We start from the raw sequence: 17,253 nt of genomic DNA, 5'->3' as shown, positions 1-17,253 counted from the left end.
TCACCTTCGATGGAGAAAACACGATATTCCATGAGAAAACCAAATATAAACACTACATATCCGCAAACCCAGCCCTACAGAAAGTACTAGAAGGAAAATATCAATCAAAGGAAGGTAATGATAACCACAAAACCACAGACATCTGATAACCCCTACCAGAAAAACCCAAAGAAGGGAAACACAAACACTATTGATGAAAACTAACCAGAATTAACATCCACTGGTTATAAATATCACTTAATATCAATGGCCTTAATTTACCTATAAAAAGACACAGGCTAAGAGAATGGATATGAAAACAGGACCCAGACTTCTGTTCTACACAAGAAACACACCTCAACCTCAAAGACAGACATTACCCCAGAGTAAAGAGTTGGGAAAAGGTTTTCCACTCAAATGTACTTAAGAAAAAATCTGTTGTAGCTATCCTAATATCTAACAAAATAGATTTCAAACTAAAATCAATCAGAAAAGATGGAGAAGGACACTTTATACTCATAACAGAACCAATCCATCAAGATGTAGTCTCAATCCTGAATATCTACGCCTCTAATACAAGAGCACCAACAGATGTAAAAAAAAATTACTAAAACTTAAATCACACATCAAACCCCACACACTAATAGTAGGACACAAAAAAGCAAAAATTATACAATGGAAAAAAAGAAAGTATCTTCAACAAATGGTACTGGCATAACTGGATGTCAACGTGTAGAAGAGTGAAAATAGATCCATATCGACCCCCATGCACAAAACTCAAGTCCAAATGGATTAAAAACAACAATATAAATCTGACCACACTGAACTTGATAGAAGAGAAAGTGGGAAGTAGTCTTCAATGCATGGTCAAAGGAGACCCCTTCCTAAGTATAACCCCAGTAGCATAGAGACTGAGAGCAACAATAAATAAATGGGACCTTTGAAACTGAAAAAGCTTCTGTAAAACAAAAGACACAGTCAGTAAGACAAAAAGGCAGCCTACTGATTGGGAAAAGATCTTCACCAACCCTATTGAAAGAAGGCTGCTTGTTTGTCCAGGCTGTCCAGCCACAATACAACCACCCAGAGCACAATATTATTTGCAATATTGTTTGTCCAATAGCTTAAGCATATTTCTGGATAAATTCACATCCTAAACTAACCCATCTCTATTATTCTGTCTATCACCATATGGCAGTGCTTTACCGGCAAAAGTTCAGCAAGTCTGATGCTGGTGGTGTTTCCATGTTTTCTCCCTGACTCTGCCCTTCTTTCTCTCATTATTCAGCTTAGTTTTCCCTGCCTATCTAAGTTCTGCCCTGCTACATGCCCAAAACAGTTTTATTGTTTATTAATGGTAATCACAGCACACAGAAGGGACTCCCACATCACCTTCCCTTTTCTGTTTAAGTAAATAGGAAGGTTTTAACTTTAACATAGTAAAATTACATATAACAAAACAGGCATCAAGCAACAATTACATTTATAATGTTTATATCTACTTTACCTTTGATCATAAATAAAAAAACTATGACTACAACTAAATTCTTCAATTTCATCAAAGGCTCCAGAAGGATATATTACCTAAGTAAACAGGAAGTGCATTGTAAGCAACTTCCAAAACTCTAGAATTAATAGAGACATCTCGCTGCCTGGATAGTCTCCCAAAGTTGTTCTGTACGATTGAGGTATCAGTCTTCAACTTACTGTCCCATAGTATCTGACAGACTTTCTATGAAGCAGGAAATTTCAAAGACAGTGCCACCTATACTGGCAGTTTATCAGTCACTTTTTCTGTGTCCTGCAGAATGTCTAGAAGACTCTATCATAAAGCAGGAACCCTGAAGGATGATCTCACCTTTAGGCAAGTTCAGCAGTCATTTCTCTGCAGGTCCAGCATGTTCAGTTCATTAATCAGTCCAGGCAAGAGCAGTGTCTTTCCCAAATGGCTAACAGACTCCATAAGGAGCCTCTTCGATGCCCATCTTCCTTGTCCATCTTCCTCTTGAAGTAGATTGAGGTTGCCAGGAGCATATGTGTCTCACTGTCATGTTAAGTACTAAATTCTTTTTTGAATTGATATTTATTAAGCTCTACATCTTTCTCTGTTCCCCTCCATGCCTCTTCCATCCCCCCTTCAGCCATCCCCCAAGTCCCTATGCTCCCAATTTACTCAGGAGATCTTGTCCTTTTCTCCTTTCTATTTCCCATGTACATTAGAACAATGCATGTCTCTCTTAGTGTCTACATGTTGTCTAAGTTCTCTGGGATTGTGGTTTGTAGGCTGGCTTTCTTTGCTTTATGTTTAAAAACCACATATGAGTGAGTACATGTGAAAATTGTCTTTCTGGGTCTGGATTACCTCACTCAAAATAATGTTTTCTAGTTCCATCCATTTTCCCGCAAAATTCAAAATATCATTAGTTTTTTTCTGCTGCGTAGTACTCCATCTTGTAAATGCTACATTTCCTTGTAGCATGATTGAGCATCCTTTGGATATATACCCAAACGTTGTATTACTGGGTCTTGAGGAAGGTTGTTTCCCAATATTCTGAGAAATCGCCACACTGACATCCAAAGGGGTTGTACCAGCTTGCATTCCCACTAGCAATGCAGAAGTGTTCCCTTTTCCCCACAACCTCTCCAGCATAAGTTGTCATCAGGGTTTTTGATCTAGGCCGTTGTTACAGGCATAAGACAGAATCCGAGTTGTTTTGATTTTAATTTCTCTGATGACTGAGGACATTAAACATTTCCTTAAATGTCTTTCAGCCATTTTAGATTCCCCTGTTGAGAGTTCTCGGTTTAGTTCTGTACTCCATTTTTTTTTTTATTGGATTATGTGATCTTTTGGTGTCCAATTTCTTGGGTTCATTGTATATTTTGGAGATCAGACCTCTGTCTGATGTGGGGTAAGTAAAGATCTTTTTTCCTTCTATAGGCTGTTGTTTTGTCTTGTTGACTGTTTCTTTTCCTTTACAGAAGCTTTTCAGTTTCAGAAGGAACCATTTATTAATTGTTTCTCTCAGTGTCTGTGCTTCTGGGGTTATATTTAGGAAGTGCTTCCTTGTGTCAATGCGTTCAAGTGTACTCCCCACTTTCTCTTCTTGAGGTTCAGTGTAGCTGGCTTTATGTTGAAGCCTTTGATCCATTTGGACTTGAGTTTTGTGCATGGTGATAGATATGAGTCTGTTTTCATTCCACTACATGTTGATATCCACTTCTTATGCCAGCACCACTCGTTGAATATGCTTTCTTTTTTCCATTTCATATTTTTTGCTTCTTTATCAATGATCAGGTGTTTGAAGATGTGTGCATTGACATCCGGGTCTTCTATTTGGTTCCATGGATCCTTCTGTCTGTTCTTATGCCAATACCAGGCTATTTTCAGTACTGTAGCTCTGCAGCACAGTTTAAAGTCAGGGATTATGATGCCTCCAGAAGTTCTTTTATTGTACAGGGTTGTTTTGGCTATCCTGGGTTTTTTGCTTTTCTATATGAATACCGTTCTTTTGAGGTCTTGAAGAATTTTGATGGGATTTTGATTAGCATTGCGGTGAATCTGTAGATTGCTAGTGGTAAGATTGCCTTTTTACTGTGTTAATTCTGCCTACCTGAAGAACATGGGAGATCTTTTCTCTTTTTGGTATGTTCTTTCATTACTTTCTTCAAAGATTTTAAGTTCTTGTCATACAAGTCTTGCACTTGTTCGGTTACAGTTACTCCGAGATATTTTATGCTATTTGTGGCTATTGTGAAAAATGTTGATTCTCGGATTTCCCCAGTCCTTTTATCATCTGAGTTAGGAGGGATACTGATTTTTTTGAATTAATCTTGTACCCTGATATGTTGCTGAAAGTGTTTATGAGTTGTAGAAGTTCCTTGGTAGAAGTTTTGGAATCACTTACGTAAACTATCATATCATCATCAAACAGTGAGAGTTTGACTTCTTTTCCAATTTGTATCTCCTGATCTCCCTTTGGTATCTCATTAATCTAGCTAGGATCTCAAGAACTATATTGAATAGATATGGAGAGAGTGGACAACCTTATCTTGTTCCTGATTTCAATGGAATCGCTGGGAGTTTCTCTCCATTTAGTTTGACGTTGGCTGTTGGCTTGATGCATACTGCTTTAATTATGTTTAGGTAGATTCCTTGTATCCCTGCTCTCTCCAAGACCTTTATCATGAAGGGACGTTGTATTTTGTCAAAAGCTTTTTCTGCATCTAGTGAGATGATCACGCGATTTTTATTTTTCAGCTTGTTTATATGGTGGATTATGTTGACAGATTTTCATATGTTGAACCATCCCTGCATCTGTGGGATGAAGCCAACTTGATCATGGTGGATGACGGTTCTGATGTGTTCTTGGATTCGATTTGCCAGTATTTTATTTAGCATTTTTGCATCAATGTTCATGAGTGAGATTGGTCTGTAATTCTCTTTCTTAGTAATGTCTTTCTGTGGTTTTAGTATCAGGGTAATTGTAGCTTAATAAAAAGAATTTGGCAATGTTCCTTCTGTTTCTACTGTGTGGAATAATTGGAGGAATATTGGTATTTGTTCTTCTTAGAAAGTCTTGTAGAATGCTGAGCTAAAACCATCTTGTCCTGGGTCTTTTTTTGATGACTTTTGATGACTGTTTCTATTCCTTCAGCAGTCATAGGTCTGTTTAATTTGTTTATCTGCTCTTGTTTTTAATTTTGGTAAATATTATTTCTCAAAAAAGTTGACCATTTCCTTTAAGTTTTCCAATTTTGTGGAGTATAAGTTTTCAAAATATACCTGATGATTCTCTGTATTTCCTCCTTGTCTGTGGTTATGTGCCCCCTTTTCATTTCTGATTTTGTTAATTTGGATATTCTCTCTCTGCCTTTTGGTTAGGTTTGTCTATGTTATTGATTTTCTCAAAGAACCAACTCTTTGTCTCATTGATTCTTTGTATTGTTGATTTTGTTTTTATTTTGTTGATTTCAGCTCTCACTTTATTTCCTGCCGTCTAGTTAGTTCTCTTATGTGAGCTTGCTTCTTTTTGTTCTAAAGTTTTCAAATGTTCTGTTAATTCACTGGAGTGGGATTTTTCCAGCTTCTTTATATAGGTGTTTAGTGCTATGAACTTGCCTCTTAACACTGCTGTCATTGTGTCCCATAAATTTGGGTATGTTGTGTGGTCATTATCATTGAATTTTAGGAAGTCTTTAATTTCCTCCTTCATTTCTTCCTTGACCCATTGATGATTCAGGTGAGCATTGTTTAATTTCCATGTGTTTGTGGGTTTTCTGGAAATAGTATTGCTGTTGACTTCTAGTTTTATACCATGGTGATCAGATAAGGTACATTGGTTTATTCAAATTTTTTGTCTTTGTTGAGATTTGTTTTGTCATCGAGTACGTGGTCACTTTTTAAGAGGGTTTCATGAAGTGTTGAGAAGACGGTATATTCTTTTCTGTTTGGATGGAATATTCTATAGATGTCTGTTAAGTCCATTTGAGTCATAACATCTGTTAGTTCTCTTATTTCTCTGTTCATCTTTTTTTTTTTGCCTGATTGACCTGTCCAGTAGTGAGAGGGGAGTGTTGGAGTTCCCACTATTAGTATGTGGGGTTTAATGTATAATTTAAACTTTAGAAGTGTTTCTTTAACATAGAAGGGTGCCCTTGTATTTGGGGCAGAGATGTTCATCATTGAAATTTCCTCTTGATGGATTTTTCCTGTGACTAATATGAAATGAGCTTCTTTGTCTCTTTTGACTAATTTTAGCTTGAAGTCTATCTTGCTAGATATTAGGATAGCTGCACCCACTTCTTTCTTAGGTCCATTTGACGGTTATTATTTCCCAACCCTTTACTCTGAGACGATGTCTGTCCTTGAGGTTGATATGTGCTTGTTGTAAGAAGAAGAAAAATGGATTCTATTTTTGTTTCAAGTCTGTTAGCCTGTGCCTTTTTATAGGTGAGTTGAGTTCATTTACATTAAGGGATATTAATGACCAGTGATTGCTATCTCCTGTTAATTTAGTTTTCATTGTTAGTGATGTTAATTCGTGTGTTTTCTCCTTCATTCGGGTTTGCTGTTATGAAATCATCAGTTGTGTGTGTTTTTCTTGGAGTTTTCCTTCTAGTATTTGTGTCAGGCTGGGTTTGTGGCTAGGTATTGGTGAAATCTAGTTTTGCCATGGAATATCTTGTTTTGTCTTTCTATGGTAATTGATAGTTTTACTGGGTATTCTAGTCAGGGCTGGCATCCATGGTCTCTTAATGTCTACATAATGTTTGACCATGACCTTCTGGTTTTCATTGTCTCCAAGGGGAAGTCAGGTGAATTCTGATATGACTACCTTCCTATGTTACTTGGTCTTTTTCCGTTGCAGTTTTTAATATTCTTTCTTTACTCTGTATGTTTAGTGTTTTGATTATTATGTGGTGAGAGGACTTTTTTTTTTGGATCCAGTCTATTTGGTGTTCTGTAAGCTTCTTGTATCTTCATAGGCATATCTTTCTTTAGGTAGGGTAAGTTTTCTTCTATGATTTTGTTAAATAAATTTTCTGTGCCTTTGAGTTGAACTTCTTCTCCTTCTTCTATACCTATTGTTCTAAGATTTGGCCTTTTCATGATGTCCCATAGTTCCTGGATATTTGTGGTTAAGCTTTGTTAGATTTAATGTTTTCTTTAACTGATGAGTCTATTTCCGCTATTGTACCTTCAGCGCTTGAGATTCTCTCTTCCATCTCTTGTATTCTGCTGTTCATGCTTGCATTTGTGGTTCCTCATCTTTTGCTCATGATTTCTGTTTCTATAATTCCTTCGGCTAGTGTTTTCTTTATCATTTCTATTTCAGTTTTCAAGTCCCGAATAGTTTCTTTTATATGTTTGATTTCTTTTTCTTGTTTTTCTTTACGTAATTTGCTGATATCGTCCCATTTTTTGTTTGTCTTTCCCTCCATTTCTTTAAGGGAATTTCTCATTTCACCTTTAAGAATTTCAAACATTCTCTTGAAGTCATTTTTTAAGTCATTTTCTTCTAGTTCATCACATTTGGTTCTTCAAGTCTTGATGTTGTTGGGTCTTTAGATTTTACTGGTGTTGTGTTGCTCTTCATGGTGTAGCATGTGATCTTACATTTTCTACTCATCTTTTCCTCTAATAGGTGTGGTTGGGAGATAGCTCAGTGCTCCTCTGCTTTGCTCTGCTCCCTTGGAGTTTGCTGTATCAGGCCTACTTTGATCTAGGTTTCTGGCTTTGATCTGTTTCTGTAAATCCTGGTCTGGATCCCCTAAAGCAGAAATCCCTGGCTTAGAGTTGGACTGAGATCGCTGACTCTGGATATGGTCACTTGCTCAATCCTGATCTGTCAGTGGATTTGCTCCTGGCTTCTGCTCCAGGTGGACCTTGTTTGCTCAGTGTCCTAGGTAGCTGGTTCTGTCCTACTCTGGTTCTGGTGCAGATCACTGACTCTGGGTCAGGTTGCTGGCTCATCTTGGTCTGCCTGTGTCCTGGGATTGGGTTGGCTTTCAGAACTAGATTTGTTCCTGGCTTCTGCTTCCTCAGGCCCTTTCTGTCCCAGGTAGCTCATTCAGAGCCACTTCTGAGGAATTTGTTGCCCAAGGTGGAGTTCCTTGTCTCAGGGCAAATGTGGCCTATTTTTACCAGCTTAGACCTATATCTATAAATCCTGGTCTGGATTACCTCCTGCAGAATTCCCTGGGTTGGAGTTGGACCTGGAAAGGTTTATGGCTCCAGTCTACTGCCTCACAGGTCCCAGGCTCAGGTGTACCTGGACCCACAGAGAGCCTGCTTACTCCCTCAGAGGTCCCAGACTCATGCTCAGACACACAGAGCTTCCAGGTTCCTGCCTATTCACTTTGATGTCCCGGACCAATTCTGGGACCCACAGAGGTCCTGGCACAGGCCTATTGCCTCTGAGGAACCAGACTCATGTCAGATCCCACAGAAATGTGTGTTCCTGCCTATTCCCTCGGAGTTCCCAGGTTCACTCATGCCCAGACTGGCAGAGGTCATGACTCAGGCCTAGTTCCTGAGAGGTCCTGAACTCATGCCAAAACCCACCAGGGTCCTGGCTTAGGTCTACTCCCTGGAAGGGCCCAGGTTCACGTCCAGACCATCAGTGGTCTCTCTAACATTTAAGACATTTTAAATGACATATCCTGTATTCTTTGAAAGGTTTAAAGAATACCTATCTATCTGAAATACATCTCTGTACATCCAGAAAATCTAACTAACATGACTAGAAGCTTCACTATGATAGATCAGTATCCATTAAATTATATTTCTTAATCATACATTACATTTTAAATGAGCTATACAAACACAATACCTTAATCAAGAGCAGAAATACATATACATATAACAAAATAGACCTTAAATAAACCACGATCCATACCAAGGCAAATTATTTATACCCATAGCATATCCCCTTTTAAATATAAAGAAACATTTATAGACAATATTTGGGAATATGGGCATAGTTTTCTCCATATTGCTTCCTGATGATTGTTGAGCATAGTAATTTTTGGGGGTGTTCACGACAACACTCAGAGGGTTTTGTCCCACCAAACCACACCAGTCTGGAAGCAATCCATAGGTTCTCATCCTCTGTGGAAACAAGAGAAGAACTTCTTTTCCAAAGCAACATATCCTTAGACCCAAATTTGGAAGTCATGATACCTTCACAAAATACATGTTGGTTTAGCTTTGCAGTCCAAACAACGAAATGTCTTTCTGTACGTAGCTCATTCACAGTCAAAGAATTCAAAGAAAGCACAATAATATACATAATTCAGACTTTCTGTGTATAATACAGCTTTATGTGGTTTAACTTTTTTGCTCCTTTTAATCAATGTATGTTGTCTCTTTAAAGACTTTACCTTTTTTAAAAACCATTAATGTCCTTTTAAGACTCTCTATACTCTTTTTATTCTCTCTCCCAGGACTACGTGGATTTATCCAACACTGTGATTCATTTAGAGTACTTTTCCATCTGGATTTGTCTTTATTGTATATCTGTAATTATTTACTGTCCAAAGTGCTTTTTAAATGCTAAGCACTTCTTAAAACTTAAGCTGCATTATTACTAGGCTATACACGGTACTTCCTACTTGCCTGCCAAGTCTAAAACCAAGCAACACAATTACCTCCTGCTTGCCCTGTCCTGTCCAGCATGGTGGAGCAGCTAGTACTTCTAGCTGTGTTCACCACTTCCAGGCACACAGCCAGTCCACGATGCCACCAAGCAAGCCACAGCAACTGCTCACACACCCCATCCAAATGCTCCGTTTCCCAAAAGAGGCAGTGGTTGCACTGGAAGCATAGTCCAGAAAGTCGATATTTTAAAATGGTTGTGGCTGAATCAGGAAAATCTCTCTTAAGGGAGCTGCAGCACACTGCCAGGAAACAGCAAGAAGCTGTGTCAAAGTCTGTATTTTTGTGTTTAGAATTCCTTTTCAAGATTTCTCAGGTTTTACGTGGATTTTAGTTGGTCACATGGGTGTCAATTTGTTGAAGAAAAAATCACTTGTTTGTCTCAGCTGCCCAGCCATGATATAACCACTCAGAAAACCATATTATTTGCAATACTGTTTGGCCAATAAGCATATGTCTGGCTAAACTTATATCCTAAACTAACTCATCTCTATTATTCTATATATCACCATGTGGCAGTGCCTTAATGGCAAGTTTCTGCATGTCTGACTCTGGCAGTGGCTCCATGGCTTCTCCCTGACTCAGCCCTTCTTTCTCCCAGCATTCAGCCTAGCTTTTCCTGCCTACATAAGTTCTGCCTTGCTATAGGTCCAAAGCAGGTTCTTTATTCATTAATGGTAATCACAGCACCCAGAGGTACTCCCACACCACAACCCTGCACCAGACAAAGGAGTGACTTCCAAAATATATAAAGAACTCAAGAAATTAGACATCAAAATTCTAAATAACCCAATAAGAAATGGGGTACAGAACTAAATGGAGAATTGTCAATAGAAGAATCTCAAATTGTCAAAAGATACTTAAAGAAATGTTCAACATCCTTAGCCATCAGGGAAACAAAATGAAAACAACTCTGAGATACCATCTTATATCTGTCAGAATGACTAAGATAAAAAACACCGATGACAACTTATGCTGGAGAGGATGTGGAGGAAAAGGAACTCTCATCCATTGTTGGTAGGAACGCAAACTTGTACAGCCATCTTCAAGTTCAGATTCTTTAGTAAAAATCTACATATTCTTATACATAATTATATATTTAGTAATATATATAAACATATACACACGGTACAATGTGATATAAAGCTTATATTGAATTATATTTGAATAACTTCAATTTGTGAAATGGACACAGTATAAGAAGCTGTACTAGGACTCTGCACTTTCTATGTGCTGCGGGAAGGAACTTGAACTACCCACAGGGCAGGAAACCCTGACTGCTCTTAGGGATGGAGAGGGAGTGGGGGGAGTGGGAGGGTGTTGGGCTGAGGGGCGAAAATGGAAACTTTTATATTTTAATAAACTTTTAAAAAAAAGAACTCGAGGAAAGTTAAAGAAAAGAAAAGAAAAGAAAAGAAAAGAAAAGAAAAGAAAAGAAAAGAAAAGAAAGTGCTGGTCTTGCCTGGGACTAACTTTGTAACTATGCACTAAAACCAAAGAACTGCACACTGTTAAAGTGGATGGATTTTATGCTCTCCAAGTTGAAAAAAAAAAAGATGAAGTACAAACTGGCAACACATGAAACCCAAGAATGTTAGAGCACAATTAATCTCAACCTTTGGAGCAGAAGCAGGTGGATCTCTGAGAGCAAGGCCAGCCTGGTATATATATATCAAGTTCCACATAGTGACACCTTGTCTCAAGGCAAAGAAAATTTCAAAATATATAAAAGAACATTTAACATCACTAGCCATTATAAACATGAATTAAAAACAACAATGAGATTTTTATCTCACTTCATTCAGAATGGCCTTTATTAAGAAAACAAATAATGACAAATGCCGGTGAGAATGAAGATAAAAGGGACACCCTTGTACACTGCTGGTGACCATGTAAACAAGTCCAGAATGTGTTAATATGGAGGTCCCTGAAAAAGCTAGAAATAAATCTAGGTTATGGCTCAGTCATAGCACTCCTGGGTATTTGTCCAAAAATTAAAACAAACCACAGAAAAACTTGAACCTCAATGTTTATTGCACCACTGCCCACCAACTCAGGAGTGGAAAGAGAAGATGTGATTTATATACAATGGATTCATTTCTGCCATGAAGGTGAAATTACATCATCCTAAGTAAAATGGGGACAACTGGAGATAGTTATATTAAGTAAATTAAGTCAATCTCAGAAGGGCAAATCCCCATGTTTTCTCTCACTCTTGGGCCCCAGACTTAATAGGTACATCAAATGCTCTATGTGGAATGGTATGCATGTAAAAGCAAAACTGTTTGGGAAGAAAGGACAGTGATGGGAAAGGGGAGGCATGAGAAAGGTGAGAGTAGGGAGGGATGGAGGGATAAACTCAAAGTCCACCGCATACCTGCCAGACGTAAACTTTTATAATAATAAAATGAACTTTTAAAGTATCCCATGTGCTTTTGCTTGCCAGTCGTGGACAGGACTGGTACCAGTCTTCTATAATGAACCCATTCATCTCTTCACTCCTTTTAAAATACAGCTTTATTACAGTGTTCAGGAGGACTTCTGACTTAAATATTCTTCTGCGCGTTTCAAAATGTATAAATGCATGGCTACAGTTCAAAGTCATCTAAAGAGAGGGTCAAGCTAATGGACACAGAAAGTTAACACCAAGCGGCTGGACAGATGACTCCCTGATTCAGAATGAATGTATCCTGTTCTTCCAGAAAACCTGAGAGAGGTTGCCAGCATCCACGGTGCTTCACAACCACCCGGAATTCCAGATCAAGGAGATACAACACCTCCCTCTGATCTCAACTGATGCCACAAGTAACACATTCACAGATACACAAACACATAAATAAAAATAAATCCTAAATAGCACTAGAAAAATCATGTAGTACCAGAATTTACTATAAACTGTGAGTATCCTTATTGAATAAAGCTGCTGTCCTAAAATGAAATGCTGACAAAATCCTTTCCTTAGCATTTAAAGGTAACTTTTCACATTACAAGTCACGCTCCATTCCAAAGACAGTCTACTCGTTCTCATAAATACACTTTAAGTGAGTTTAACTAAACTGTGTGATGATCTGAGTAGAAAACAACAAAAACCAAACCAAAGAAGACAACAACAACAACAAAAAATCAAGGCATTAGGATATATTTCCGCCTCCTAATATTTTGAGTTAGGAAACACATGAAGTATATTTTATGCCCAACGCACAAACTACTTATAAAGTTTGATGATAAAACAGCACTGAGAAGGTTATTGAAAAAATCAGTAAGATAAAACATGGCTAGGTGTAGTAATGACTCCTTTAACTTTTTTCAAATACACAAATCAGGTCATCCAATACCTGGTAATAGTTTTTTTTTTTTGGTTTTGTTTTTTTGGGAAAACAAAAACAAAAACAAAAAAACAGCATTGTGAGGTGAACCTTTTACTTCAGCTCTGCAACCACCCTGGGCATGGGACCTGCAAGGCTCCATCCAAGTCGTGCTGGGGAGGGGAGGGAGAGGAGGTGCAGCTCACCATTGAAGTTTTCCAGATCGCTGATGTGCCACAGGTTGCAGCCCACGTCCTCGCGGCTAAGGTCCCTGTCAGGCCGGTAGGACTCCATCCTCGAGTGCACATTCCTCCGGAGTTTAGGGCTGGACCACACACAGCACGTGGCTGTGTTTCCATCGTTGACTGCTCGGCCGGTAGCCCCCGGTCCCAGGCGCCGGCTCCAGCGCAACGCAGGCCGCCTGCATCCCGCGGAGGACTGAAGACGCGCCGGCCCCGGTTCCGCAGAGACAGCTGGACACCGCCGTGGATGGAGGCGACAAGCGGGTGGCTAATGCGACAGGCCGGCCGCGGCCCTGGAGTCTACGACCTCAGCCCCGCTGGGCAGAAGAGGAGCCTGAGTCCGCGACTGCGCCCCACGCAAAGTCCACCCACGCGGTGCCACGGCGGACGGGGCAGCGCAGGCCTCCTCCGCACGCGCTCTCGTTCGGCGCCCGGCTTGGCCAAGCGGTTTCGGTTAACACCGGGGACACTCGAGGGACACGCGCGGAATAGCCAAGTTGAGGCGGGAGTGGGAGCGGCCCAGGAGGGGCGTGGCGAACGACGGTGCGCGAGGTGGAGTCCGCGCAGCCCCGCCCCACGCCCGCCCGCGTCCGTCCTGCCCCTCCCCGCCCATCTGTGCGGTTTGCTCCAATCGTGTGCGCTTAAGCCACGCCTCCCCGCTAGGTCCCGCCCCTACCCGCGGCCAGCCCCTCCACTCTGGAAGCCTGGCATCTGGGCACTGGAAGATGTACTGTGCTGGCACTGCCAAGACAAAACCGTCATCGCCAAGAAAGCAGTGAGTCTCTTCGCTCTTCCGCATCCAAATCGCAGGGGTAGGGGTAGGTAGTAGAGAGTGATCCTCGAGCCACGACGGGCGTGGGGCACCGAAGGGACCCTTAGTGTGAGGGTCTCTTGTGTGAGGAAGGCTGGTGATTTCTGAGTGTGGCTAATGTTGGAAGAAGCTGCGGATTGAGATGCCATCTTCATAAGGTTCTTTAAAGATGGAACTCCTTTGGTCTCAGCACTTTGAAAGAAAGGAGTGTACATTCCATTTCCATTTCACACATTCCTATGTATGCGTACTTTTACGTTGTTGAGGATCAGATTGAGGCCTCATGCTTGCCAGGTATGAATCCACAACTGAACTAAGTCTCCAAATTGTGTTTATTTAAAAGATATGTTTTTATAATTTAAAAATGTTTGTGTTTGTGAACATGTGTGGTATATGTGCACGTTTATAGGCCTTTATCATGTGAAGGTGTATAGTATTTTATTTTTAATTTCTCCACGACTTTTCTCATGAAGGGTTGTTGGGTTTTGCCAAAGGCCTATTCTGCATCATTAGATTATTAAAGATGACCATGAGACCTTTTGATTTTAGTTTGCTTATGTAGCAGATTACATTTCTAAATTTTCATATACTGAGCTGTGACTGCATCTGTGGGATGAACCCTACTAGATTATGTGGGATTATCTTTTTTATGTGTTCATTTTAGTGTGCAAGGATTTTGTCATGTATTTTTATATTTATGTTAAAATGGGAAATTGATATGTTGATGTGGGATTCTCTTCTGTATGCTGTGAATATGTTTTATTACTGTTGGTTAGTAAAGAAGCTATCTTTACCTATGGCAGAGCAGAATAAAGCCAGGCAGGAAATCCGAACAGAGCTATATATAGAGAGAGTAGGCAGAGTCAAGAAGACACGATGTAGCTGCTGAAGGAGGAAGATGCCGGAAACTTACCGGTAGGATACAACTTCATGGTGATGTACAGATTAATAGAAATGGTTAATTTAACATGCAAGAGCTAGATAGAAATATGCCTAAACTATTGGCCAAACCATGTTGTAATTAGTATAGTTTCGGTGTGATTATTTGGGTCTGGATGGCTGGAATGAAAGGGCAGTCTCTGCTTACAATATATAATATTCCTTGTTGGGTCTCTCTGTTTGGTTCAGGTATCAGGGTAACTGTAGCCTCATAGCATGAATTAGGCAATGTTCTTCCTGTTTCTATTCTGTGGAGTAATTTGAGAAGTTTTGTTATTAACTCTTGTTTGAAAGTCTAGTAGACTTCTTTGCTAAAACCATCTGGTCCAGGACTCTTTGGGGTTGGGAGATGTTTAATGGTTGCTTCAATTTCCCTTGGGGATATATATCTTTTAAAACTGCTTCTCTGATCTTGATTTAACTTTGGCAAGTCATATCTATTGAGAAAACTATTCTTTTTTTTTTTAGTTTTTCCAACTTGATGCAGTACAGGAGATACATTTTAAAATAGGTTCTTAATATTCTCTGGATTTTCTCAGTGTCTGCTTTTTGTGGCCCCTTTCATCTCTAATTATGATCTTCACTCTGTGTCTTATAGTGAAATTGGCTAAGGGTTTATTAATCTAACTGATTTTCTCAAAGAACTGACTCATTGTTCCATTTTTAATGGTTTTCCATTTCATTGAATAAAACCTTGAGTTGATCACTTCTGTCTATTCCTTCTTGCTGTGATTTCTTCTTGTTGTTCTAGACTTGTCAGGTGTAATTTGAGTTATAGTATATCATTCCAATTCCTTTTTTAAAATCAAGACCCTTATTGCTATGAAGCTCCTCTTTGAACTTTATTCATTGTGTTTCATTAATTTAGGCATGTTGTGCTTTAATTTTTATTCAATCCCAGAATGTGTTCATTTTTAAAATTTGTGCATTGAACTATTTTTTATTATGTAGAAAGTTTTTCAGTTTTCATGAATTTGCCAGCTTTCTATTGTTTTTGTTGTTGATTTTCAGCTTTATTTTGAGGTGGTCTCATACGATTCAGGGTGTCATTTAATTTTTCTTGTATTTGTTGAGATTTGCTTTGTGTTTCATATGTCTGTAATGTGGACAATTTCCCATAAAGTGCAGACAAAAAAATCGAATATTCTTTTGTTAGTTCTTAGGTCCATGTAGTTGGACCATCTTTTCCTAACCCTTCACTCTGATGTAATGTCCCTCTTTGATGTTGACGTGTGTTTCTTGGATGCAGCAAAAGATGGATCTAGTTTTCCCATTTATTTTGTTAGTGTATATCTTTTTACTTAGGAAATGAGGTAATTGATATTGGGAAATATCAATGAGCAATAAATATTGATTCATTTTTAATATTTATAGTGATTGTACATATGTGTGTATGTGTGTATTTATGTGTTTTTCTACCTTTGATGTTTGGTGACTTTGGAATTATTTATTCTTTGTGGTTTCAAGGTTGTCTTTAATTTAACTAGGTTAGAGTTTTCCTACTAGCACCTATTTAGGGCTAGATTTCTATTCAGACGTTGCATAAAGTTAGTATTGCTGTGGAATACCTTATTTTGCCAAGCATGGTTTGGAAGTTTTGGTGGGTAGAATAGTATAGGTTGGAATCCATGGTATCCTGGGGTCTTCAGTACACCGCACTTGGACTCTCTGGCTTTCTGGGAGCAGTTCTAATAGTTCTTCTTTTACTTCTTATCTGGTCGTTTTCCTTGCAGCTTTTAATATTCTTGGTTTGTTTGATCTGTGTAGTGTTTTGATTATGATGTGTTGAGGGGACTTTCTTATCAGATCCGATATAGTAGCATCCTGATTACTCCTTGTTCTTCATAGTCATCTCCTTCTATAGGTTCTAATTATTTTCTTCTATGATTTGTTGAAGATGGTTCTGGTCCTTTAAGGTTGGTTTCTTTGACTTCCTCTATTCCCATTATTCCAAGATTTGGTCTTTTCATAATATCCAGATTTCCTGCAAGTTTTGTGTCAGGAAATTGTTAGATTTAACATTCTCTTTGACTGATGCACCCATTTTTCCCTAGCCTATCTTCAATTCCAGATTTCTTTCTTTTATCTCTTGTATCTTTAGCTGAGGGTTGCCTTTATAGTTCCTGTTCAAATACTCACATTTTTCATTCCCACAGTTTCCTCAGTTTGGATTTTCTGCCTCTATTCTACTTTCGTTATCAGGTCTTGAACAGTTTTATTCATTTCCTTGCACCCTTTGTGTTTTCCAGGATTTTTAAAGGATTAATTCACATCATTACATGATTTGTATATCTTCCTGAATTTCTTTCTTTTTTTGGAGACAACCTTTTCTAAAGTAATTTATTGTTTTGTCCTTTTATAAGATGTGTATTTTGAGTTATTATATGCCACCACTAAGAACCCTATTTCTATGATCTTTATTTTCACAGAAAATTTACAAATCAGACATTTTATTATCATTCCTGCCTCTCCTAGAAGTCAAAAAACATCACAAACCTCTCCTGAGATCAGAGAGTGATTTTTATAAAAAATGTTTATTGCTGTATAAATAATACCATTCAAAATTTCTACTTGCTGGCCTTCTCCCATTTCCCTCCCACTCCCCCACTCATCCTCGCTCCTCCATGTCCAGTCCTAAGAGAGGACAGGGTACTCTGCCCTTTGGGAAATCCAAGGCCCTCGCCCCTCCATCCAGGCTAAGGAAGGTATGCTTCCAAATAGAATAAGGTCCCAAAAAGCAAGTACATGCAGTAGAGACATATCCCAGTGCCATTATCATTGGCTTCTCAGTCTGCCCCAACTGTCAGCCACATTCAG

The 17,253-nt window shown here is 39.0% G+C and overlaps 1 protein-coding gene across 1 annotated transcript in view; it reads right to left on the bottom strand.

Moving 5' to 3' along the window:
* LOC148118213 (uncharacterized) overlaps positions 1-13,448 on the bottom strand; it is a 52,969-nt gene extending 39,521 nt beyond the window's left edge. The window contains exons 1-3 of the mRNA XM_087901363.1: positions 13,363-13,448; positions 13,059-13,281; positions 12,651-12,986 (exon numbers count right to left, since the gene is read on the bottom strand). Coding sequence (XP_087757489.1) covers positions 12,651-12,986; positions 13,059-13,281; positions 13,363-13,448 — 645 coding nt within the window. The remainder of the gene's footprint in view (positions 1-12,650; positions 12,987-13,058; positions 13,282-13,362) is intronic.
* Positions 13,449-17,253: the final 3,805 nt, after the last annotated feature.

Source organism: Myodes glareolus, chromosome 24, assembly GCF_982192425.1.
Source record: "Myodes glareolus chromosome 24, mMyoGla1.1, whole genome shotgun sequence".
Classification (NCBI taxonomy): Eukaryota; Metazoa; Chordata; class Mammalia; order Rodentia; family Cricetidae; genus Myodes; species Myodes glareolus.
The sequence above is the reverse complement of the archived record's forward strand: the minus strand, read 5'-3'. Positions and strand labels throughout refer to the sequence as shown.